This window comes from Xiphophorus maculatus, chromosome 18 (genome assembly GCF_002775205.1).
Source record: "Xiphophorus maculatus strain JP 163 A chromosome 18, X_maculatus-5.0-male, whole genome shotgun sequence".
Classification (NCBI taxonomy): Eukaryota; Metazoa; Chordata; class Actinopteri; order Cyprinodontiformes; family Poeciliidae; genus Xiphophorus; species Xiphophorus maculatus.
Genome location: NC_036460.1, coordinates 21,440,402 through 21,467,246, shown reverse-complemented (window position 1 = coordinate 21,467,246; position 26,845 = coordinate 21,440,402). Strand labels below are relative to the sequence as shown.

The 26,845-nt window shown below is 38.8% G+C and overlaps 2 protein-coding genes across 3 annotated transcripts; both read left to right on the top strand.

Annotated features, from left to right (window-relative positions):
* oaf (out at first homolog) lies at positions 1–21,019 on the top strand. The gene is made up of 4 exons (XM_023351445.1): positions 1–733; positions 17,107–17,241; positions 18,560–18,740; positions 19,179–21,019. Exons 1-4 carry the CDS (start codon positions 503–505, stop codon positions 19,451–19,453), a joined length of 822 nt encoding a protein of 273 aa, XP_023207213.1. The 5' UTR covers positions 1–502; the 3' UTR covers positions 19,454–21,019.
* Positions 21,020–21,419: 400 nt separating this feature from the next.
* On the top strand, positions 21,420–26,726 carry tmem136 (transmembrane protein 136). 2 transcript variants are annotated; one of them, XM_005801080.3, is made up of 3 exons: positions 21,420–21,853; positions 25,151–25,354; positions 25,494–26,726. In XM_005801080.3, exons 2-3 carry the CDS (start codon positions 25,159–25,161, stop codon positions 26,006–26,008), a joined length of 711 nt encoding a protein of 236 aa, XP_005801137.1. In that variant the 5' UTR covers positions 21,420–21,853; positions 25,151–25,158; the 3' UTR covers positions 26,009–26,726. The 2 variants fall into 2 exon arrangements, with proteins under 2 accessions (XP_005801137.1, XP_023207214.1); XM_023351446.1 differs by lacking the exon at positions 21,420–21,853 and adding an exon at positions 23,139–25,007.
* The last annotated feature ends 119 nt before the right edge of the window (positions 26,727–26,845 follow it).

The following is a 26,845-nucleotide window of genomic DNA, read 5'->3' as shown; positions in this document are numbered from 1 at the left end:
ACACACCGCAGAAAGTTTGGTTTGGAGGGTTGACGAGCAATGGGATACCTACGGGCAGGAAGTGACGGAACTGCATAAATTTCAGAAGGAGGGGAAAAAGGCGAGAAAAGGCATCAACACAAAGCAGAGTGCGAAGCAACGTGGGACCGTTGTAGAGTTCGTCGGAGGAGTGAACTGCGCATGATCTCAACAACACCGGAGCGAGCAACTTTTTCAATGGAAGGAGGTTACCAGCAATGAGAAGCGGAGATTTTACTCAGCGGCTCTGATACCCATGACTGTGTTCACACTTCTGGAAAGTATCGGCACACAACGGCACCATATGGAGCAGTGACCCACAAACCTCCAGCCTCCCCTAGCTTTGAAAATGAGGGGGAAAACTTAGCGCAAAAGGAGGTGGAGGGGGAGAAAAGTGTGGGAGACAGTTGGAGGATATGAACTCAGACCTTCAGGTTTCTCTACGATTATTCGCTCCGTCCGGTTCAGTTTTGCGTCTTTGGGGATGTTTGCGGGTTGCACCTCTGCGCCTTCCGTTCGGACTCTGGCTCGCCTTTGCGCCCTGGTGCTGATGGTTGCCGTGGGACTCGGGTCGGAGCTTCGGGTTCGGGTCCGGCTCTCAGACGGGTTGGTGACCGAGGAGATTTTGGAGGCGGACAGTGAGAGAGACTCGATATCGCTGGAATTTAAGCAAGGAGATGGAACCCTCATCACTTTTGTAGCAGACTTTAAACAGGTGAGAGGAGGTTAATATTTTATTAATGTAATAAATTCCTCTTGGTATATGACAGGTCAATGTTCTGGATTCTTAATCATATTTTGAAACATGGCTTTTGTTTAGTATTATGTACTGTAATCATTTTTAGCCATTAGTTTTCATTAAAGTTTGTAAAACTTACACTTTTCCTGCTTACTCTATCACCTAGTTAAGGGGACAACTTTCATTTAACTTAATACAGAAGCTATTAACTGAAGTTCCCCTTCAGAGACAAAATCTAATCAAGGTTCCTCTTTAGACTACTTACTAGTTTTAGGAAATAGGCTGCTGTGTGTTTTCATTTTATTACATGCCTTATAGTTTGAAGACCATTTATTGGTATCCCAGAAAACGGGCAGAAGTGCAAAGGTTAAAGTGATATATTGCTCCTTCCTGACATGTTGCTGCACACTGTTTGTTAGTTGGCTGAATGAACTTTCACTTTTCCCTTGCTTATTAAAATGAAGAATATTGAAAAGAAAAAACATATCCATGGAACAAACATGGATACTGAAGGCATTTACTTACTTGCATGCCTTCATCACATTTCCATTTTAAACATGGAAATATGATTTTTCCAAATTCTCAGTTGGAAACTAAAATCAGAATTCCAACAGGAAAAGTCAAAACCCCCAACTGAGCATCCAGTATGGGTATCTCACTTGTAATACTGAATATTTTGGGCACTTATGAGAGTTTATATCACCTTACCTACTGCATTTGTCTCGAAACTCACCTGTTGTTTTAAGCGCTGTATGAAAACATGGCCATGCACTGCGTGTGACAAGTACAAATTATGTTGGCTTCTATTTTGTGACTTTCCACTTAGTCCTGAAGTGAAATGAGGAATTTGGACTACATGTAATCAGATGTAGTTTAAAATCAGATATAGTTCAAGATTTATGAAATATTTTCTCTGTTGACAAAAACAAACAACCAAAAAGAAACACAGTTGGTATCTGAAAAGCAGTCGGGTACTGGCCAATATCACCTCAAACTTGTGATATTATTTTAAATAGCAAAACAATAAAAAGGAGTAGGACACTTTATTAAGCAACCAATAATTTAGAGGGTGTTGATCCTGTCTTGTGAGTTAAGATTATCCAAATTGAATTAATACAATATATACCATGATAATCTCACATCGGACCATGCAGAAGGCAGATAATCAGAAACCCCTAGTAGCTTTCCTTGACATCCTATTATCTTGTCTTTCCGTTCTTTTCAAAGAAATCTGCCATCGCTACAGGGTTTTGGTTTCGGCTAAATCGTTACCCCAAAGCATGCATGAAGAGTCGCATATTTACGGCTTTACAGAAATCTCCCCAAAGCATAAAACCCACCCCTTGAAGAAATTACTCTAAAACCATGTCTAAGCTCTGTTAGAAAGTTTCATTCATCCATCTCCATCAAAGCGTGAGTTTTAGCAGAAACCAGGACAGATGTTGCTCCCCAGATGTGGACGCCCACAGAAACCTCAGCAGCCCACGTTTCCAGTCAAAGAGGAGATTATAAATGGCCACGTTTACCATTCTTCCAAAAGTAGATGAGCTCATCGAGCGTCTTCACCCCGGTCAGCGCTGAAGCATTTTGGGGTTATGTTTCATCTTAGACGAAGAGCACAAAGAGACACATAAAAATCTGCGGAGAGCTCAGAAAGCTAGAAAGGCATGTGTCTGTTATGGTTGTTGTCACACAGAAGCTGGCGAGATGTGAAGGGGGGGGATTTGCCGGGATTAGGTGGGCATGTCTGACCTTTTTGATCTGCATGTCTGCTTCGCTAACCAAAACAGCTAATTTAGAGTTGAAAGAGAGGAGGCCATCATCTCAAATCATTGGTGACAAAGCAACAGAGAGACGGACATGTAGATTATTTATCAGCAAACCAGGAGTATTTCCTTGGCTGGTGCATGGCCGTGTGCCTGCGCCCATACTTCCGCATGCATGTGGTTATGTTTATTTGAATGAAGCCAATAAAACGTTCTTAGATCACTTTGCTTTTCCGCTGGTTGATTTATCTTTTCCAGTTGGAGAATCAGCCGTCTTCTATCCCTCCCTTTCTGTCCTCTTCCCTCTCCGCTGCTGCATGTGGTTTCCATTCAGCTCTTGTCCAGTATCTCAAAGATTTATGCAAAGTCAGACGAGCTCCCAATTCCAGCTTCCATAAGTATACAGTTGGGATGAACGTGATCCGCGCATCTTCACAGGAATGTCAAACAGAGTCAGTATGGTGCTTTGCTGTCAGTCTGTCAGGGATAAGATGAACTGGTTAATTTACTACTTGAAGGCATGTGGAACATGTAGAATTTACTGGTTATGTGGAGTAACATTGGGATCATTTACAAATGAAATCCTCCTTCTTCACTTTGTTCTTTCTTAAGACTTCAAGACAAGGAAAAAAAAACAGTAAATGTTATAGACATTAAATGCAGGAGAGGTCTGCTGAACCTGAAAGAGAGCTTTATCTATGCAACAATCTCCCCCAAAGGATCAGCTGTACTCCTGGAACACTGTGCTTGTTCTGAAGGCATCTGGACATATGGAAAAGATGATGCGGTTTAGCTAGCTCACAATGTTTCTGAGTCAGTTTTGAGTAAAGCACAGCAAATGGATATCACTGTGTTTCAACTTGAAACCACACAGGAACTCTTAAATAAGAGCATAACATCAATAATATAATGACATGTCACTTATTTTGTGGAAAAATATAGCTATTTGCCTTTGCGATGTTGACGCTGTTTATTTGTCAGCAGAAGAGAAACGCGTTTCTGATTGAACAGCTTTCTGCCAGTTCACTTCACATCTGCTCCCCCCCGCCCCTTCTGTAACTGACACCATTTACGGCCTTAGATTGTGGAAGACCTTATGCTGAACATAAACCACGTCTCGCAGATTAATCTAAGGGAAGTGTCTTGCATATTTCATGGATTGTTTTTATATCTCCAGATGTCAAACCAGCTTGTACCAACGTGGTTCTACGTCTATTACCAAGTAATGGGTTTAATCAATCCAGGATTGTGAGGGACTGCAAAGACTTGATGGCTCAAGGACTTTTCCTATTAAAATGGCTCCAGTGTTGAAGTAGGAGTCTGTTTCTACCCCTTCAAGAACAGACTGGCACAAAAAAAAACTTGTGCCAATCTTGGCCAGTTCTTCGATTTGTCAGAAGAAGACACACTTGTTTTTGTCTGGGGCTGGACTCAGTGTTTCATCAATCACGTCTTTTATAATTTTGATAAATCAGCACATATTGTCAAAGAAGGTTTCGCTTTCAGAAGTTCGAATTTGCATTTCCAAGTCATGAAGGAAGTAGCTTGTAGTTAAATCATCAGCAAGAGGAACAAAAGGACCACCAAATCACACTTATTTTTCCAACTGAAACGTGTTTGATTCGAGGATTAAGTATTTCGGAGATCTGAGTTGTCTTGAGACTAACTTTTTAAAACTTTTGTATACCTTGATTCTGTAAACTTGCCCATGCAAAGTAAAAATATTAAATAATTGAAGGGATTTGTGGTGTCGGTCTCCCTGGACTGTGCTCCTTCACAAAAAATCAGAATACAACAAAAAGAGGATTTTTATGTCTTCTGGAGAAGTGTTTATTGTTATGGCTCTGAACTTGTCCTCCCTCTTTGGGAACTGCGCTGAAAGTACCAAATGTTCTGCTTCTGGCTTACAAGCTAACAACTAAAGAGCTCACAGCAATTCGTTAAGCATTTAAACATTTTGACTTGGCTGTAAAATATGGGGGTGGGAGCACAATGCAAACCATGCTAGCAGTCAAAACTAGGCTTTTGTCAACTCTTAGTGCTGTTTTTATCTCTGTTTATAGAATAGATATGCTTTACCACTAACATTTTTATTTTAAGTTTTAAAATGGATCAAGAACCCATACCAGTTGAATTGCAACCCCAATCCTTGAAGGTCTTCCATTGTTCTAAGACTTATCTATGACTTCTTAACTTAACTAAATGAAGTATGCAGTGCAGTGATGCTTCAGCTGGAGAGTGAGTTAAATATTTGAATATGAGTAAACCTTTATCATACTGAAAGTGATCCTTAATGGTCAATAAATAATAAAACATTTCTGTCTCCAAGTAATTGCGTAGTTTTAGTAGTCTGGGTGAACCTGCTAGTTTTTACTAGCAAGCTATTATGTAATAAAGTATTTAAAAATGTAAGCTTATAGTGATTTTTGTGGCTTTCCCACAAAAAGACTGAAAAAGACTCCTTTATATCACCCTTGTTTTGTTGAAAGTGAATCCACATCAATGGAGACTGTGCAGGAATGACCTTTTGTAGTGATGATGGGTCAGGCCATCAACAGATGACTGGAGGCCACTTGACACCATCTCTCATTATCATGCTAAATGGGCCTGGATTTTGTAAATAATGGTACTGTGGTGAGAGGGCTTGAGTAGTTGAACTTATTTGCAATTCCTGACTACCTAAAAATGTGGCTTGTCTATCGGTTACAGTTGTTTCTCTCAGGTCAGTTCACTGTAATGTGCTTTGGGGACATCTTCAAAGCACAAAGCTATCCCGAACAAAGAGTTTTCTGCTTAAATGAATTGGAGATTCCACACACCCTCATGGCAAACTGTATGTTACGAGTGGAAAGGCAGGTTTGTTAGCTTTCACTGTACTGATACACAGGTGTTTGTGTTTAATTTCTGATTCAGTTGGTGTGTTTTTGTTGAGCTTGGACTTTGACCTTTACTAAGCAAAGTTAATTTCCTGTGTGGAAGAACCTGTGGGAATGCATCAACTTTAAGAATTGTTTGTGGTTTCTAAGAGAGGCGTTAATGAAGCGTTTTTGTCGTGTACGTCAGTCACAAGTTTGTACATTTTTGCCACACCTTGTTTCATGCTTAAGCCTGAAACGCTGTCTCACTTTGTCACCTGCACTAACTTGTTAAAGTCCTTGCAGGTAAGTGTCACCTATTCCAGGAAATGCTTCTGAATCAGATATACAATAGTGCAAAGGAAAATTTACAACATTTCTGTTGAGAAGAAAAAGTGATTGTGAATCATCACTGAGTCACTAAAAGGCCATCCAACATTTACCTGGTATTATAAAGATGCAGGACAATGAATCACATGCTTTACATATCACAATCATTTTTAAACAGTGGATGACTTAGTCTAAGTGCTGTTTTTGGGAAGGGTGCTTGAAATGTTTTTATTTGATGCATTGCTTATTGGATTATCTTGATTTGTCCATTTTTTTAGATATCTGCCCCTTTTTAAAATATAGGGCAAAAATACATTATAATGAAACAAGTCTTTGAATGAAGGCATGCAATAATTTTTTTCTGGTAATCACAATGTTGATTAGATTATCAGTATTTTACAAGTTATCCTCAGCAAACACTAACCATGGAATATTCAGGGAGCATTACGTAAAGGTTAATTGGTGTTCACTGAAGATTAGAGCTTTCCTAACATCTAGAGAATCTTCAAGAGCACATTCCTTAAATGTTCCCCGGAGATTTGTTTCGACACTGGCACTGTGACCTGCTGGTAGCAATGGGAGAATATACTCTTAAATGTTCCCTGAAGACTACCTATAACTAACATTTAGAAAACCTTAAAAGTTCCCTAGATGTTCCAAAATCAGCAACATGCAGGGAAGATTTCCTGGAGGTTAGAAAATCTGTAACCTTTCGTAAACATTTAGATAACTGTCCCAAAAGGTTCCGGTACAATAAGTGTGTGATTGAGGATGTCTTCTAAGTTAGTCTTAGTCAGATCAATGTTGTGAAGATCTGACTAGCATTCCCTGAGTGTTTTTTTTCCCCCCATCCTTAAGATCAAGATAAAATTAGCTTCTGTTTCCTTGTTAGTTAGGTTGTCTTGATAATACTTTGTAAGTGATGAGAACATCTTTTTTTTGTGGAGCTTTAGTGAAGCTTATTTGTACCTTCCATTCAATAAAAATGTATTTTTTTATTTTTGTTTATGATGTGCAATGAAGTTAATCTCTTCACACATTGTGTCACATTGCGAGAATGAAGTGGAATGTTTTACAGATGAAATGAAGCCCTTTTCATCCTTTACTCCCTGCTGACTCAGAGTCTTTACAAACTATCTTCTTCCAGGGCTGTGTTGTGGCCATGTGGTCTCCCTTTGGCCTCTCATGACCCTTTTGCTCCAGCTGGTGTCCTTATCCTTTGTTTCCCTCCCACCAGCAGGCCAGATGTTCATTAACAATGCTGCAAAGGAAGATTAGGAACAATGATGATGGTCTTGAGTAATTGGCTTACCACCTAGGACAAAGATAGTAACAGTTAAAGGACAAGGAGAAAGCAGTGATGGGTTGTAGTTTACATAATTGTAATCTTTTCAAACAATCTTTCAAGTTTTAGAAATGCTCTTGGGAACAACAAAAGCAAACAAAGGGGTTAAGGTGCCAAAACCTCAGTTTTAACTGAATCATCCTCAAACAACCCCTTTTGTCAAATACGTAGACAGCCTATTCAGTTTTTGGTCTGTCCTGGTGTCTAGGGCGTTAGTCACTTATTGCCTTTTATTTGTGAAAAAATGAGAAAAACAAATGTATTTTAGTAGTTTTGCTTTTAAGACTAATTTGGATAATCTCTGCAGAAATACATCAATAGTTATGTTTTTAATTTTGTCTGTTTAGACTTATTCCTTTTGAATGTTTGTCATTTAGTATAAATATTACTGGAATCTTTTGTCCTGAATCTGGATATGAAAAATGTGGAGTAACGTTTTGAGGTGAAATGGCACTGTAGCCTTCTCTGTTGTTTATCCCTTATCTATCTGCCTCATTTCCTTCCCTGTTAGCACTCACTGTTTGCCTTCCTCTAATTTCCTGAATACAAAAGTCTCCATGAACTTTGTTTGGTTGTCTGATTAATTGCATCCAGACTGTGTGCAAATGAATTCATAGTTCTCCTGTGGTGGGCTGTGGAGAGTTCGTATAGCTCGTGTGTCCTAAAAACAGAAGTCTGACGCCAGTGATAATTGTCTTTCTTAGTTGATGTTAAGAGCACTGCAACATTCTTTTCAGGAGAATAGCCAAAGGGTGTGTCTTTCTTTCCACGGCCTCCGGTGTTTTGATTGTCCATTCACTGACTCTGTTTACTAATTGGTTCGTTCTTTGGGCAGCCAGGTGTGACCAGCCCTAAATGTGACTCCACATTCCTTCCTTTGGAGCATCTGTAATTAACTTCAACTCAAGCATTTCTTAGCTCAGCGGTTTTTCTCCTGCTCCTTTTGTCTGCGCTCGTCTCCAACTCCGTCTCCCAAACTGATCTTTAATCCCTGGCCACACCTGTGCTTTTTGACTGGCTCCTCTCTTACTCCAAGGCAAAGACCCTACTTATCATCACACAAGGAAAATCTACGTCGTTTTTCTAAAACGAGGAGTTGGTGCTCAAAACAACAATAACAAAAAAAAAGGCAAATCATCACTTGCATTTTTGGAAAAAGAAGACAAATGCACCTAAATTTCATATTTTATACAATGACAAAAAAAAGCTAAAACAGTTCAAGTTTAAAGGTCAGTCAACAAATCATTTCAGCCAGGGTTAGAATGCCTTCACAGACTCGCATTGATCTCAAATGACTCATTAATGTGTGGCTGGCTAGCAGTCCTTTTCAGCTGCCCTTATCAACACACCAGGGTGTTAGAGGGGATTTAAAACAGGAAGAACCCCCTCCGCACGGGCTGCAATCCGTACACTTTTTGTGCCTACATGTGAATAACCATTCTCCCACTCAAGTGTCATCTTGTGTGTTTAGTTAAGCACCCAAAAAGATATGCACAAATCTTTGCCAATTTTTCTCTTGCCATGATTGTGTTTGGCTAGGTAGTTTGCAGTGAAGTTTCACTGTAAATGGAACCCTTTCAGTGTGTGAATGGGCTTTTGTGGACCTCCTTAAATAATCTGGCCCACTGAAGGTTGCTACCATTGAAACAGTCTCTCATCTCGTGCTCGCTCCCCTCTCCTCCTCCTCCTCTCTCTCCTCCCCCGCCAATCTCTCCTCCCCCTCTCTCTCTCTCTCCTCCTCCTCCCCCTCTCCCCCCTTCCCCCCTCTCCCATCGCTCTCTCCTCACCCTTCTCTCATCTCTCCTCTCGCCTCACTCTCTTCCCTCGACCTCCTTAAACCTCTCTCTCTCTCTCTCCTCTCGCCTCTACAAGCTCTCTCTCTCTCTCCTCTCTCTCTCTCTCTCTCTCTCTCTCTCTCCTCTCTCTCCTCTCTCCTCTCTCTCTCTCTCTCTCTCTCTCTTTCTCCTCTCTCTCTCTCTCTCTCTCTCTCTCTCTCTTCTCTCTCTCTCTCTCTCTCTCTCTCTCTCTCTCTCTCTCTCTCTCTTTTCTGTGGAACACATCTTAGTATGTCCCAGTTGCAAGGGTGCATAAATACAGACTTGTGTTTGGCTGGTATCCAGCGGTAGTTTGTCTGCAAATGGACTAAAACTCGTGGTGTAAGTGAGCAAAGTTACAAAATCTGTACTTATGTGGATTATTTATAGCTGTGCTGACATTTATGCTGTACCAGTTGGGGAAAAGGAGTCACAGCTATGCCATCCTCTTAATTATGGGATTGGGTCACTTTTTTTTAAAGATGAGCCAAAGATCATTATTTATTTATTTTTTTTCTGATTCTTAATCCATACCTGGTTATTTTCTCTAAATTATGTCTGCGAGCCTTGAATTTTTTTTAGGTTAAAGGAAATACAATAATTGAGGGGTGAGTCCTTTACCCAATGTAGGTCACATTGCAAATGCTTGAGTGCTTTTAATTTACAGTTTCTGGATTTTTTTTTTTCTTATTCGCTCTGTCAATTTGATTTGATCCAAAACTTGGTGCATTTGAGCCAAAGCAGGTTTTTTTGCAGCATAAGTGATTAAATTCTCCATTTGCTCAGAGAAATATGATTCCCCTCAAAAGGCTTTTTTTACACAACACTGGGCACGTTTCAGAAAAATTGTGGACAATTCGGACTATTATGTTTTTTCCTGCAGTTGCTGTTCATACATGTACTATACAGCTGGAGATTTTCTGCTGGATATATATTCTCACAGCTGAAACTATAAAAGGGAATGGAGGATCACACCTGTGAAGTCTTAAACAATTCATTTGCAAATTGTAATTCATTCAGAGTAATGCTTACTTTTAGATTTGTTTTAAGTATCTTAAAGAAAAAAATGTTTTCTAGAAAAACCAAGAGGCAGGGAACTTCAAAACTGTCTGAAAATCAATGCTGATGCTGCTGTTTACAGTAAATATTAACAGATTTTTTTTTTAAAAAGATCCATTGATGGACACGCTTCCATTAAGCCACAATACATTATTAATAGAGCTAATTTTTTTGTTTAGCGCTTTAGCATTTTTGCTAACTTTGAAGCTGATATTGTACATGCTTGTTATCTTAATTAAATTACTTAAAATATCTCGCACATACATTTTTGTTTTACTAATTTTATATCGCTCATGGTTATATTTGTATTTATTAGTATTGAAAACTTTTCAATGGTGTAGTTTGTAAACAAATAAGCAATTTCCCCTCAGGGATCAAACAGCAAAAATAATGTTAAGCAAAATGTTGAATACCTTGAATTCTTTGAGTAGCATATTTTTAAACTGATCAAAAGAAATGTGCATTTTGCATATGTAGCAGCAAACGACAGTAAACACAGTCAACAAAAACAAGACACATGGAATATCTACTGTAAAGCCATCTTCTTTCATTGTTTTTCTTGCTTCCCTGTCAGATATGTCCCTCTGTAACAGAAATCACAGAAAGAAAAATTACCATAAGGTCTATTACAGATCAAACATAAACAATACTTCCATGTCAGCCAATTGCCACAGAACAAACTTACTTTTACATTTTTATATCAGATGTAATGCCATCTGTCTGGGTGGACGCACCGACTGTAGTTCAGTGTCAAAGCGGAGTGACTGCCTGTGAACACATTAGAACCTGCAACTTTCCAGATTCCATGATTAAATTAGTGAGCACAAAAATATTAAAACACCATTAAGCATTAGCTCACTTTTTAGCTTTGAGTCATCATTCTTTGTATAAGCTTAAATGTGGAAATGAAGTTAGAGGTTGTTGCCATTTTTCTTTCATTTGAATAAATAATTAACTTTTAACAGGCAATTTGAATTTTATAAATTTGCATGTGGACAAATAAAACTATTTTTTAGCATTAAAGTGTAATTAAACTTAAAATATAACATCTAAGGATTATTTAGGTAACATAAACTTACCTAAATAAAAAGACAAAAAGCACAAAAAAAATTAAAACACATTATATTTTTTGTTTTTTATTTTATTTTTTAAAGAAAATAGCACTTCCATTACGACTTCAGAAAAGACATTGTGGTTGCTCTCTGTCCTGCAACATTCTGCATTGGGTTCCAAACCCAAAATAATATCCCATACTTAATGTGGAAACAGCCACCTTCAGTCCTCTTATTACCACCTCTTGGTTTGCATTTAAGAATTGGTCTGAGACATTTGCTTCTGACGGGATTTAAAATCTAAATAAAATCCTGCAGAACATTATGGTGCTCATTATGGTATTCATGGTGCTAATTAGCCTATCCATGATTGGGTGATGCGCTGTACAGCTTTTTTGTACTTTTCCCAACATTGCACACACCTCTCTGTTAGCATGGGATGACAGGACCCCTCGAGCACATTGGATTCAGAAGGTCCCTGTTTACATTAAGTGGTAGGTTAGATGAACAGCCAACATGCCTCCATCAACATTTGTTTTCCTGCTAGCTGCTGTCCCATTTTTAGCCTCCTATCTTCATTTTTAAACACCTCTCTACCAACTCCAACACTGAATACAGTTGTTAGCACCTGTTAATGCTTAGGCATGGGCCGTTCACTGATTTGTTCGCTGGTTGGCTGGTCAAGCTGAAAATTCATCCATCCATACCATTTTCTGTGCACCCTGTGGGGTCGGGAGGTGCTGGTGCCTATCTCCAGCGAACGTCTCAGGCGAGAGGCGGGGTTCACCCTGGATAGGTCACCAGTCTGTCTCAGAAGTTGAAAATTAAATGGTTTTGATCACCTGCCAGTTCATAGTTGCATCTTTACTTTCTTCAGGTGTTTTTGTTGTTGCCTGCCTTGTAGCATATAAAATTCCCTCCTTAACATCACAATTGTGATATATACACTCTTGTGTATATGTTTTAAGCGTGCCTGCAGAAACAAGGATGTTTTCACATCTAACTGGCGATTTTCAGGTGGACGTCAGAGTTTTTTGTCTAAGCAAACACTTAATGCCGCTGCTCTCAGATACACTATTATTCCAGCTGTACTGTTAGAAAATCAGTGATGGTTTGTTTTTATTGCAACAATGCATCATTCAGTGAACAGTTAACATTGAGAGTGTTAAATAAAGGGTTTAATAGGATTTCTACACCTGGACTACCAAGATGTGTGCTAAATGTCACTTTATCTTCCCACATGGAGTCAGTTTAAGAAGTTTAGTTTTCATCCCATTTTATGTCATTAACCAGGAAGATCTTTTAAAAAGTTTAGCTGGAAAGATACATTTTGTGAAGTGGTAAAAAAAAAAAATACTTTTTCAAACTTATTTGGTACTTGGCAAAAATCTGGAGGCATATCATTAAAATATTAGGTATCCTGCCTATGTATTTAAGGACAATGTTGGGATACTTAAATTACAAAGTGTTTAGGTTCCACTCTAGAAGTTAAATAGTATTTATAGTAGTATGAAATTACAATGAAAGAAAAAACGTATGTACTTTTTGTGTCTTGTTTTTACCAGCACCTGGTTGTAATGTTAGACTGTTACCACAAAGCGGCGCTAGTGAACAAAGTTGCATACCTTTAAAAGTAGCTGCAGTTATTTAGTGTTTTCAGGTATGGAAACAAAGCTAACTGGGATCTGCTTGTTTCTTATTTCCAATGTAGACATGTTCATTTTACTATAATACAAGTTAGCTTTAAACAGTTGATAAAAGTAGTCCTTGTTCAATATAACAAGTAATATTATTCTCTACTGTCTGATATGTTGATCATTATCTCTTTATACATTAACTTATTAACTTTATGTATTTTGAATGGTATTTAAGTTGGTGTAATCAACCCAATCTCTTCCTCAAGTCAGAATTTTAGTCTGGGCTTGTTTGAATTTTCTCAATATTCAATATGGCTACCTTCAACATAAAGAACACTGGGGGTGCTGTGGTGGCGTAGGGGCAAAGCACGACCCACATACTGAGGCCTTAGTCCTTGTGGCAGTGGTCACAGGTTCGATTCCCGGCCTGGTGACATTTGCTGCATGTCTTCTCCCTCTCTCATTACCCTGTTTCCTGTCAAACTACTTTCAAATAAAGACCACTAGACCCAACAAAACCTTTTAAAAGAACAATGGTAGTTCTGATTGTTATCTCAAATGTTTATCTCATTTCAGTTGCTGTATGGTAACACTGTTGGAGAACTGTAAACTGTTGCCTTGCTATGTTAAATGACATAAGGTTGTATTCATCGATACTTATGGGAACCACAGTCAATAAGTACTGTTCGTGAAAATAGGCATGTACAGAAGGCATGACATGCATATCAGTTGTAGTTTACATGGAAAGACACGGTCAAGGTTTTGCATATCTGGAAGAAATAATACAAGAAAATAATCTGGCCTTCACAACATCCTAAAATAAAGGAACTGCCTGTTCAGATTAAAAAACAACTGTTTTTGGATGTCCATCCCTTGGAAGTTTGGCAGCTGTCTTAAATATTTTCCACTTGTGCAAAATCTTTCTCACCATAGAATAATGGACTTAATGTTGCATGGAAATGACCTAATAGCCCTCTTCAGATTGATGTTCAGCAGCAATGGCTCTAGTAACATCATTAATGATGCTTTTCCTTTGCCTTGAGAGCTCCAGATCTAGAAAGTTCCAATACATCTGTTTTTATTTTAATACCCACACTTCCTGACAATCATTTATTTCACATATATGGTGAATAGCACGTTTCTATTGCCCAGTCTCCTAATGAAAGCAGTATTTGCTGCTGTTCTCTTCATTCCTACATTTTGCTTTAGTTTTATTAATATTAATGACTCTGTAACGTGTCAATGCTTTTCTTTTTCCCTTCTAAGTCTGTGTTTTGGCCTACTTAACTTTAGCCGAGCATTGGAGTTCTAACAAGGTTCTCAGAGAAAACTCATGCACGTTTTTGAAGGCTACCGTGATACTTGGCTTTATTTAGACATTTTGTTGTAAACTATGATACAATCTATTTGAAGTCTAAATATTCTTTTGGAAAGACCAGACAAATTGCTTTTTGACTTGTTTTTCACTTTAAAGCAGGGGTGCCCAAAGTCGGTCCTCTAGGGTCGGCATCCTGCATGTTTTATTTCTCTCCCTGGTTTTACGCACCAGGATCAAATGATGGCTCATTAGAAGGTCTAAGAAGAACACTGGCATGCTGAAAAGGGTGTTGATATTACCAGGGAGAGAATTTTTGCTTTAAAGCTTGAAAATAAAAAGGCAAGGTTCATCAGTTACGACTTGACCTGACTTATGCAACAATTTACATGAAAAACCTCATAATTACTAATAAATGCAGCTTCTCCTTTCAGTTTTTTATGTTCAGAGGCCTAGAAATGGCAGGTTTTCTTCCAGTTTTCATTGGTACTAGCTTCACAACAACTTTAAACGATTTTGCTTTTGCTTTTGCTTTAATAATTATTAGAACTAACTCATTTGCATGCTTACGGCCATCAGTCTGTTTCATTGATTATATTGGCAGCAGAGGCATTGTCACTCCCTATTTGTGAGAGCAGCTGCAGCATTTACTGTTGCTCCAAAACAACAGCAAAAATTAGATTTACTATTTTAAATTGACCTTGACATTTTATTTATGATTCACAAATACCTCTGAACAACAGTTACCGCATACATTGCCCCTGAGAAGGTAGGTCCGTACCATTTCCGAGATTTCCAAAACACTAGCAACACTTTTTAAATCCAGCATTTTTCTCCAACAGATGTAAACAACTTTACTTTTAAAGAACTTTATATTTCTTCTGATTTCCTTTTTTAAACCCCGCTAATGCTGAAATTAGGTAACTACAATGTCTCTTCTGTCACTAACAACTTGCACACTGAAGAGTGCGGATCAAAAGACATTGTATTCTTTTGGAGGAGGTGCAAGCAATAGTCTCCATAACACAGTGTGAGCATTTTAATTCAATGTAGTTAGACTGGTTGACACGGGTATGGTCAATTTCTTGACTAAAAGGATTTTTGACCAGTTGGTCACCGATCAATGCGGGTCATGTTCAAAATAGTCTGATTCCTTTCACCAGACAATTTGAAGGCAGCTCTGTAGTGATTAGATATTGATATGATTTATATACTCGTTCATGACTATTTAACACCGATCAACCAATAAGACCTTGGAAACAAAAATGAAACTCCTCTGTGAATCAGCTGAAATCCTACATCAAGCAGAGATTGATGTAGGCGCCAAACAAAATTGTTTGGCATCTTTTCTCACACACAAAAATAAGAGCCCGAATGTATTTGTTTTTGTCTTCTAAATCAGTTTCTCTGCAGAGACCTCCAGGAAGTGACATCACCTGGGTGTACTGGAGTAAACCAAAGGCTTCTATTGAACACCTAATCATTGCCACACTCAAGCTAGTTAGAGCTAAACAAGCAAGATATAACGCGCCCTCTGCCTTGCACTGCTGTTGCAAACAGGTACAACAGCAGTGTTTCTTTTTTCCTGCCCTGAGTTAAAAAATAAATCAAGTGTTGCCAAATGCCATGCTTCTTCCTTGAGATCCTTTTTTTTATTGTCCGGGGGTGGTTTGGCCAAAGTCAGCACCATTGTTTCCTTGCACAAGTAGGCAATCATTAATCAGTACACAGAACATCAAAGTGTAGGAGGAGATCTCGTATACTAAACTTAAGCATGGAGTCAGTTCTACAGCGGTATCTTTGGCCTGCTTCTCTGTAATTACCCAGAAAACCCTGGGGCAAATAGAACATTTTTCACTCTGCCTACTCAAACAGCGTGGCAGTTCAGCCCCATGTGTCTGCAATATGGGAGGTCTCCAATGTTGCGGCCTCTGAGTTCCCCCACATGTGATGAAACTTGCTCGTCCCCTGTGTGAGCATTGTACACCCTCTCCCTTATATCACACTGTGATATATGCGAGGCTCCTCCAGTCTTGACGTCCTCTTTAATCATTTCAGCTTTTGTCTTATTATTATCTCCGCATGGAAAGAGCTGAGGTTTCTAATTTCCTCTGTCTGTGTTCTTGTGGTTCTCTGCGGTCTCCGGGCCAGCTTGCAGAGATGTAATCAATATTTGCTCAGTGGTTTTCTTTTCCAAAGGTCAAATGGTATTGCATGATTGTCTTGTGTAATAAATACCCCTGCTTGTACTGTACGCCCGCCAGGAGATCCTTTCACAGGCAAAAGTGGCTCTCAGACTGAGAAACCGGTGGCCGTGCAAAGTTTTCTGTCAAAATCTGCACAGCAAAAAAAAAAAAGACACTTGTGAGGCAGGATGTGTTGCTTTTGTGGTTACTCACTCCCCCAACCCCCAATTTAGAAGGCAAAGATCAAAGAGTTTAAGGAGAGCTCTGTTGGGTCATCTCTGAATGTTTATCTATTTCTACTACTCTGCAGCGACTCATTCACTTCAGAGCAGTGTGTGAAAAGTGGAGGAGGGGTGTTTGGGACTGTGCTGTGGAGCTTCAGGGAGGAGGGAGTGGGGTGTCTGATGAATAGAAAGACAGGTCTTCTGCTCTCCTCTCTCAGCTTCCCATCATGCTTTGGACGCCCCTCCTCATCAGGACTCTTTATGGCCTCTGGTTTGGTGCCAGATCTGTCATAGACATGCCAAAAGCGACACTTTTTAAGAGTTATTTTGTGCTCCTGCTACCTACATTTTACTACAAATTTTGTTCCAAATAAAATACCAAGGAAATATACCCCTGCCCTTCCCTCCTCTTTTTTATTTTATTTTTTTAAGAGAACTTTGTGCAGCAACTTTAATTTGACACTGCAAATAACCAGAGCGCCGTTGTAGCAACATTGGGAAGGCCTACGCACAATAAAAGTATCAACAAACTGTCAGATGAGGCTTTATTGGCACAGTGAACATAAACTCCTCTTTACTTTAGTCAGACAGTTGTTTGAACATCTTTGAACTCCACATATTGAAATACTTTGAGTGTCTGGAAAAGTGCAGCAGTGGAAAGAATATTAGCTGTAATCTGTATGGGCTGCAGATATAAACAGTAACTTATTGCAGTGTCCTTCAGAAGTCGTCTGTTTATGCGTTCATCCTCCCTGGCCTCTTGCAGGAAGTGAAGATATTCCGAGCGCTGATCCTGGGTGAGCTGGAGAGAGGGCAGAACCAGTACCAGGCGCTGTGCTTCATCTCTCGCCTCAGCCGTAATGAAATCATCCCCAGTGAGTCCATGGCGCGACTCAGACAGGTATGACGCACCGGATCTAGTCGTCCTGTGAACCAGCTCACATTTAATAAAGTAAGAGGAAGACGCCTCAGGCGAAGCCATTAATTTACAGTTTGTCAGCTTTTTGTTTCCTGAATGTGTCCTCTTTCAAACTAGTGGACTAAAAACACATGTAGATCATCCTTTTGCACAAGCAAGAGGATGATCTACTCTATTACATAGAATCAGAACTTTCAGTGTAATGTTTAACCATTTTAACTCACACCAATGAATTATTTGGACAGAAAAAGCGCCTAACTGGATAAACTAGAGCTATGTTTGGGTGTAACCTATGACCTGGAGAAGAAACCACTTAAAATCATTCTCAGTTGTAGATTTTTATGTCTTTGGCAAATGCAAGGTTCCTACTCAGTCTGGAAAAGTAGATTTCATTGTTCTTCAGGTCTGAAAAAACAGATGAGAAAATGGAAAATATGTGTATCTTCAAACTGTATGCTGTCTCCCTTTGAGTACTGTCTTTCCTTTTTATTTATGAATCGGTTTTTTTTCCTGCTACACTGCCTTGTGTCCTCACTTCTTTTTTTTGTTACCTTTTATTTATCCTTTTTACTTCTTTCTGTTGTGCTTTATTCCTTTGTTTCCCTCCATTTATTTCTTGTGTTATCTTATTTCCTTTATTGTGTCCTTTTTTGTCTTCTTTGTGTTCATCCTTCCTTATATTATGTCATCATTGTATCAACAGTCCATTCCTTACCTCTGTCCTTCATTCCTTGGATATCATCTCACCCCCTTGTCTCCTTGTTTTCTTTATTCTGTTTTGTCCTTTTCTTCTTTGCTTCCTTGTCTCCTCCCTTAATTTATTCTGACCTTCTTTACTTCCTTGTGTCGTCCTTCCTTTGTTGTTTCCTTTTAGTTTTGCACCTACAAGCCCTTCTTCCTTCATTCCTTTGTTCCCTCTTGTTTCTTCTTTTGTTTTGTTTGAATTAAATATGCAGTACCTGGCTGCTGTAGAAACATTTGCCAGAAATATTTAGTTAAATTTGAAGGAGTTTAAACACTGGGAAGTTATTACTGGAAATACTTAATTTCTGAAAATTAAGTAGAAACCCTGTAAGTAGACTTCACCATAATTTGAGAGACCATAAACAATGTTGCATTGTATAAGACTTTTCCCCCCAAAACAGTAGTCCCTCAAAAAAGCTTTTGTGGGAATCATAAAAAAACACGCAATTAAGAAAGTTAATTGATTTCAACCATGATTTTTTTTTTCATCACTATACACCTGCTGCATCTCACCATACATTGAGCTTCAAGAATCTAATCATTTGTTTCTCTTTAGAAAAATCCTCATGTCATTCGCCTGGCAGAGGAGCGAAAAGGGCTTGAGCAGCTGACGATGGGCTCTGCTGTGAATCTCAGCCGGGCCTGGCAGCTCAGCTCCCACATCCACAACATGTGCAGCGAAGCTCATGAGGCCATTTACACCAGGGAGTCAGATGTGAAATATTGGCTGCAGAAAGGTAATCAGACCTGTCATTTAAGTATTTATCTTATTCTACTTTGTCTTTGCATATCTGACAACATTATTTATGTTGTTTATATATCCAGCTATTTGTGGTCAGATTTGGGTTTGTAACAGCAATAAAGCCTGATTGTCAATGCTGAAGAGAATCAGTATGACAGCACTTTTGTTCACTGACAGCTATGTTTGAAAGAAAACACTCCTGATGGTCATGGTTCAACAAGCACCATCATATCCAGAGGGAATCGCATAAGCATCTGTTTAACATGACAAAGCTCATCTCTTAGCCTACCATCTGCCCTCTTCGAAAAAAAAACACACTCTTCAGATCCACGCAGAATTTAATTGAGTGAAATAAAAAGATTGTTCCAGACACCAGTGTGATGGCATGCTTTTGTTTTAGCTCTTGTTGACAAGATTTGCCTTTGTGTTGCAGGAGTAGACAGCTCAATATTTGAGGTCCTGCCTCAGACGACGGAGGCGCCCAGCTTTCAGGCCTGTCATTCTACTAAAGACTTGTGGCAGCCGTGTCTCTGCACGTACGGCCTCCGTCTGGAGTGGTACCCATGTCTGCTGAAGTACTGCCGCAGCCGGGACGGCACGGCCAAAGGGACCACATACAAGTGCGGCATCAGGAGCTGCAGCAAGGGCTACCATTTCACCTACTATGTCCCCCAGAAACAGCTCTGCCTGTGGGACGAGGAGACCTAGTGTTCTTTTTATCTCTGGGAAGTTATAAATGGAGGAAAAAAAATAATTGTTCTTAAGCCAGTGTTTGTCCACCGGTTCTATACGTGGCAATATTGGACCTTTGATGGAAAGATAGTAAATTAATCTTTTATGTATTAGGACACGATGAGGGGGGGGGAAACAGGAGATTTATTCAGGTTCCAAGTCACGCCAAACAAAGGAAGGACAAGTAGCTGAACCGTCACAAATAAATTACACGTTATTGATATCCTCATTGTTACTTTGCCAAAAACTACCACTTCTGTGCCTCTTTTTGGAAGAATTATTGGGGAGGAAAACACAAGACAACAATGACCTCTGAAACAAGCTATGATGTGCACAAAACTAAACAGTGCATTTGCAAGGAATGAAAAACCAGCAGAGGAGCATCTGCGTCTCACATTTCCGCAATGGAGGAAGACAAAAATAGTCTTCCATCTTGGTGAAGGACAATAAAGATAGTAGATTTATCTTCACGATAAAGCTCTGTGAAAAACAAATATACACATTTATATATATATATATATATATATATATATATATATGGCCAGTTGAAGCACCTGTTTAGGTCACAATAAACAGGTTCACTAAAAATGCCTTGCCAACAGTGGCTTTATTTTTGTTTTGGTTGTAAAACAAAATCACCTAGGGCTTTGTCTGATGTCATATTGCTTTCTTGATTTTTTTTTTTCATACTTTTTCTCAGATTAAACAAGTCCTCAGCAAAAAATAATTATTCTAAGACATTTATAACTCCTAGGACTTTGCATACTGTTCATGCAGGTGTAACATTTCTGTTTCTAACATCCATTTGCTGTACAGTCATCTGTTCCACCTCATTTGTATGTTTAAGGAGCAGCTCTTGCCTATTCATTTTCTCACACTCTTAGAAAAAGTGCCAAATAAAACTAATTTTGCAGAAAAACTGTTTTTAAAAAGGGCCTTTCTTTAGTTGTCTTTTCAAGAAAAATACTCTGTACGTTTTATACAAACTTTGCAATCTTTACTGCCACCTTCTGGTAAATGGAGATACAGATTCCACTGCCATATAATAGTTTTGTTTTTGTTGTTTATCTGTTGAAATCATCACTTAAATGTTTAATTTATACATTTTAAATCTTTGGTCATTACATGCATAATTCAAGAAGCCATTCTTGATCTCATGGGACCAACTTAAGCTGTGTCTGTCTGTTGTCAAGAGTGAATATGTTGAAGTAAGGTTTTGAATCATCTTACCTCCACCATGGTCTTTAGCTACCATATAAACATTTTAATTTTCTTGTTGGCATCTCCTGCTAACTAAAGAACCAAATAAGTGAAACATTTGTCACTGTGGCCTTTTTGTGATAATCAAGTGCCTTAACATTTCCACTGATGTTTTTGCAATGTAATTGTAGATTAAGTTGTTAAACATATTTTTGTATGGAAGATGTTGCTGAATTGTTGTAAATAGTCCTAAAAAGTAAATGAAGCAATTTAGGTATTGCATCTTTCAGAACTGTTTTGCATAAATTGTTTCAATAAAGTCTTTTTGCACTGCATAAGAGACTGTGTGAGTTTGGGGTAATTTTCAGTATATACTTGAAGGAGAGAAGCAATGCTTACAAGAAGTAGGTGGATATATACTAGAATGGCCGAGATCTAAATCTAAAACCTGAATACTAATGTTCACTCATCCAATCTACTATTTTCAGTTAAAACTACTACTGAAAAATAGTAGTAAGAGTAGGATTTTTTATTTTTTTTAAAAGAGACAGATTTGCATCTGTAACTGCAGTGATTGTATGTTATGCAAAATACTGATTCAGGGCTTAATACAGTGGCCCTCCACATTTCCAGGTTTATATTTGTAAATAAAAACAGATATTAACAATCTAGAATTTCCCTTCTATTTCACAATTACGTTTGATTTAATCTTTCACATAAAATCCCTTTAAAATTAAATGTTGTTCACTTCCTGGTTGAGTTGTAACGCCACGTGTTGGCTATTAGGTGTCGCCATTGTACTGAAAATATATATATGTATATATATATATATATTAAACATTCTCTCATCAGGCCGTGAAGAGAAATGGAAAACGCTATATTTAATGTATTTAATGAGCCTGTTATCGCCTACGGCGTGGTTCGATATAATTTACTCAGAACACCTTCCTTGTGTTACTTCGAGCAATATAAAATGTTTACATTTATAGTACTCAATATAAGCGTTCTGAGAACCAAAGGATGCTGATGGAGGCTGTTGCTGCCGGAGCAGCCCGGATAAAGGACAACAAATAGCAGCTAGTGTGTCACACTTCTCTTTCCCTTAGAAAACATACATAGAGAGGAAAACGGCAAACTGCATCTAGGCGCAGACACCGACAGATGTTTACCAATAAGGTAATGCTATTTTATAGCGCTTGTGAAGGCCCAAGAAAATGATTTAATGTTCTATATAAGCATAGCCTGCTACAACTAGTTAGCTTGCTACCTGGTACGATTAGCAGGGTATCAGATGGGGTTGTCAGAGCATCCTGATGGCTGGTGGATAAGCTTTAGTTCCGGTGCCTTTAGCTGCCTACCAGCATATTTCCGTGACGGTTTCATCTGTAAAATACTCAAACGAGAAAACAAAAATATTTATATTGCTTCAACTTGTCGCCACGTCCTGTTTTCCTTTGGGTTGTCATGGAAACGGCACTTTCGCCTTAAAATGTCAAGCGTTCGTACCGTTAGGTGCAGTTAAAAATATATAGAATGTCTTCTATTCAGGAGGGGCTCCCAGTTATTACTTGTATCCTGAAAAACATAATAATGTTGATTTATGCTATCATCATCTAAATCTTTCCTTGCGTGGTCGCAGGGTTAGGGAACTAGTCGACAGTCCATCACAGGGCAACACAGAGACGCACAGGATTACACACTCACACCTAAGGACAATTTTGAGAGATCGAAAAGTCTTGTTTTTGGACCGTGAGAGGAATGCAAAACTAAAACATGCAAACTATGCAGAAAGACACCAGGCCATGATTTGAACCCATTGCCTTCCTGCTGCAAGCCAACAGTGCCACAAACTGCACCACTGTGCAGCCAGTTGTTTTATCTTCTGTATATAGTTTTACAATCTGTAGTTATCGACTTAATTGGGTACATTGCCGTTGTTTAAAATAAAATTGATTTAGTGGATTTCTTAAAGCACAAAATGAGCTGAATGAACTGTAATCTTTGAGGAACAATAAAAGTAATTAGATATCATAATTTTTCATTTAAATTAAGCATTTAAAAAGTCAATAGACCATTAAACTGTAATGTTCCATATTTACTAACATTTAGATGTGTATTAGGATGTATCAGAACAAAACAGCCCATGGAGTTCCTTTGCAGTGTGGAAAAGTATAAATGTTTGTTCAAACGTTATTTCTTGTTTCATTGTCTGAACACCATCCACCTTGGTGTACAATGCTACGTCCATCCATCCACCCACCATATTTTACTTAAAACCTAATCTCTGTTTTTTTTTAAATAAAAAAGGCAGCGTAATAAATTGGAAACTTTTGTATTTATACTTAAAAATTTGACAAATAGATGGAGAATTCTGAAATTTTGCATCTGAAAAATTATCCTCATTATCGTTAGGTGTTTAATGATTTTTCATTTATTCTCCTCTTTTTGTAATGTCTTTATTGTTTATTTCATTAGATTTTGCCTCTTCAGTTTTGTGTGCACTGTTTCATCCTCATTGTTTGTGCTTTGGACTTGTTTCCAAAGGGGTTTTTTCTGTTGACTGTTTATGTTAATTCCAGTTTTTTTCATTTCATCTATGTTTGGTCTCATGATCAATATTTTTTACTGTTTCCTAGCAACAAGGGGTGACTCAACTTTTACATCATTCTCCCCTATTTGCAGAAACATGACAGAGTGAGAACTCCAGCAGCGGACTATCTTTGACGTGTTTTTCTTCCGTAACCTTGTCAACAAGAATTTAGGCAGTTATTAGAAAGTAAATAACTGCTGAATGCAGTACATACGCTTTGCACCTTGGAAAACGTTTGTGTTTGTAAGTATTAATGGCATTTGGAATAGACTTAGGCCTGTTGTTTTTCCTTTGGTTACTTAATTGTAGAGTAGGGTACGTAATCTTTGAGTGTAACATTAAGATGTTTGTATTATCTAGCAATGTATTTTTCTTTCTGTTATATTTCAGTTACAAAAATCCACTTATAAAAGTTCTCCATGTAAGAAAAGCAAACCTTTGCGTGAGTGGAGACGTTTTATTAGTTGTTCGTAGCTTTGTAGCTACGGTACACATGGTCATGTTATGAGGACAGCATATCACATTGCAGACTCTCAGCGGGATTCATAATAATAATAATAGATTTTATGTATAATGCCCTTTATACCTTTAGATCTCAAAGGGCAGGAAACAGAAAAACACAAACAATTGTAATGTATAAAAAATGAATAGACACATTCAATTCCATCATATCTCTGGTTGTTTGTTTTAAGTCACTGTTCAACTGGAAGGTAAAACTCCACTCCACCCACAATTTGTTTCCAACAGGTTTTCTATCAACCGTCCTATGAGACCAGCTTCCCCACTCCATGATCCTGCTACCACCATGCTTGGTGGTGGTGTTTTTTTCTTACCGATCTTCCACAAAGACCAAATTTGTGGAGTGCTTAAATAATAATTATCTTGTCAATATATTCTGTCACCTGAACTGTTTCTCTTTGTCCCACTACAGCATCCTTGCACTCCATTTTTGAATGATGCTTTATCTAGGAGATATTCAAAGCACTGGATATTGTTTTCTAACTGAACCATATGCTTCTCCACAACTTTATCTCGGACCGGTCTGCTGTGTTCTTTTGTCTTTGTGACACTAAACTGTCTCACAATTAAGCCTTACTTTGTGTAGTTCAATCACATAAAACCCTAACGGAATAAATAGAAGTTTGTGGCTTTAACTTGGACAAAATGTGAAAAAGTTCAAGGGTGGGAATATTTTTGCAACAGTATTCCCACTGTGTTGTAAGTAACAGCCATTATCCATATTTTAATAATATTTTGTAGAGACAAGTACATTTATAAAACCTGTTAGGATAAGAATAGAAATTAAACCAAAATAATATTTAAAAATCAACACATGTACTTTGGAACCGCCGTGCAGCCTGAACAAGACAAAAATAGTTTTGTTTGCACCGACGTAGGGCGTTTTTAAAGCTCACGTGGCATTTGACAGCAGCAGCGAAAGTCTGTGTTCCTCATGGGATCCTGTCTGAGGCCCATCACCCGGTAACCTCGCTGCCTGTTTGGAAATTAGCTCCAAAGACATCCAGAATCCCTACTTTCAGAGGGTGGTTCTGCCCGTCTGCTATGGTCTCACCTCCTAGCACAAACGTCACAGCAGAAGAAGAGACGTCCCCCTCACCCCACCAGACCCTCAGCCTGCCGACTATAGTACTATTATAGTTCAAGCAAAGGCTAATTGTTGGTCATTTACAAAGGCTGCACAGTCCAAGCCTGCGGATGGCATTTCTGCCTCTCTCTACTGTAAGTGATATTACAGGGGGCGATATCTGCCTCCTTACATTGTTCTCCTATTCTATAAGGTGATTCAAAGGACGCTAAATACTTATTTAGCTGCTTTAGTTCTTGTTTATTTCTAGCTCTTTTCTGTTTGTTTTTGTCTTCAGGGGAGACGATGTTGCTGCTTGTAGGTTTCACGCTCCTCTGCTTCTGCTGCTGGGCATCTTTCTACTTCATCTTGTGCTTCTTCAATGCACATAGGAGCGACGAATGGAACTGTCGCCTCGTCACTTTGGTGCACGGCATGGTGGCGGTTTGCATCACAGCTTACATAGGGTATGTGGATGGACCCTGGCCATTCAGTGAGCCAGGTAGGAAACAGATATGGTGAATTTTTGCAGAAATGTAAAACCTCATTGTTGCTTTTTTTATATACTTAAATAGGTTTTTCCAAGTGATTGCATTTTTGTATTTAAAAAGCTGAAGTCTGATTCTGTTTTGTTATGTCAGGCACCAAGAACACCCCCTTACAAATAAGTGCCTTGGTGATCAGTCTGGGCTACTTCATTTTTGACATGGCCTGGTGCTTGTACTTCCGCACTGAGGGACGTGTCATGCTGGCCCACCACACCATGACAATTCTGGGAATCATAATAACCCTGTGGCTGGGCGAGTCCGGAATCGAATCGTGCGCCGTTCTCTTCGGCAGCGAAATCACCAACCCCCTCCTGCAGACGCGCTGGTTCCTCAAGCAGACGGGACGCTACGAGACTCCGCTCGGGGACGCTGTGGATGTCATGTTTGTACTGCTATTTGTTGTGATGCGAATCTTTGTGGGAGGTACAATGCTGTACTGTGAGCTGATCTCTCCGAAACCCTTATTCCTCATCAAGTGTGGAGGAGTGGCCATGTACGCTCTGTCCTGGGCCTTCATGGTGGACATTGTTGGCTTTGTAATACGGAGGGGCAAGAGATGGCACCAGGAGAGAGACCAACGGCGGAAGGTTGCAGCTAAGAAGCACTGACTGACATTTCGGCCTCCGAACGAAGTCAGTTTACCTGACTTTATATCAGCTTCTCGCTTCAGACACTCAGTGGATTTTTTCAGTCTGCAGGAAAATCAGCTTTCTGCATTGACAGATTTAGAATTTTTTTTTTTTCCGCGTAAATGGAATACACTATGCCATCTTTTTGAAAAGTCTACTATGTGTGCATTAAAAAAATATATATTTTAGTTTTTATGCACCTGATGATTGTTATTTCAAAGGTACAAACAACATGTTTATAACGAGGACTGAAAACCAAAGCACTTTTATAAAAACACATGTTGCTTTCAGCTGCTGTGAACTGTGGCCCAGTCATTTGTGGTGGTGCTGTTCCAAACAGGGAGTTTACAATTTAGAAAGCGAGACGGTCAGACCTAGGGGTGGCTGTTGAGCAGTTTTTGTCAGACAATAACATTAAGACAGCTTTCTTTCAGTTGTTTTGTTTTGTTTGCTCTAAGAGAAACACAGTGCTTATTTGAAAACACAATACAGTTTGAGACATTTTTTTTCCCACTTGCATTGTGAATGCGCTAATATGATAGATCTACGCAAAATCCTGCGACGTTGTACTTCATTTCCTTTCTGTGTGAGCTAAAATGATCCTGAATTACTTATTAACATTTTACCTTTATTTGTTGTATAAAAGCCTCATTTAATTGTAATACAGTAAAAAAAAAAAAGCCCAGTGTAACTAGTTTAGAGAAAAAGTATTTGGTACTATTACCATTATATTCAAATAACTGACTTTCACTGAGTGTTGGTGTGATTGTCGAGAAAGTCCCTTCAGTCTTTGTTGACAGCAGAAATGACCCTTAT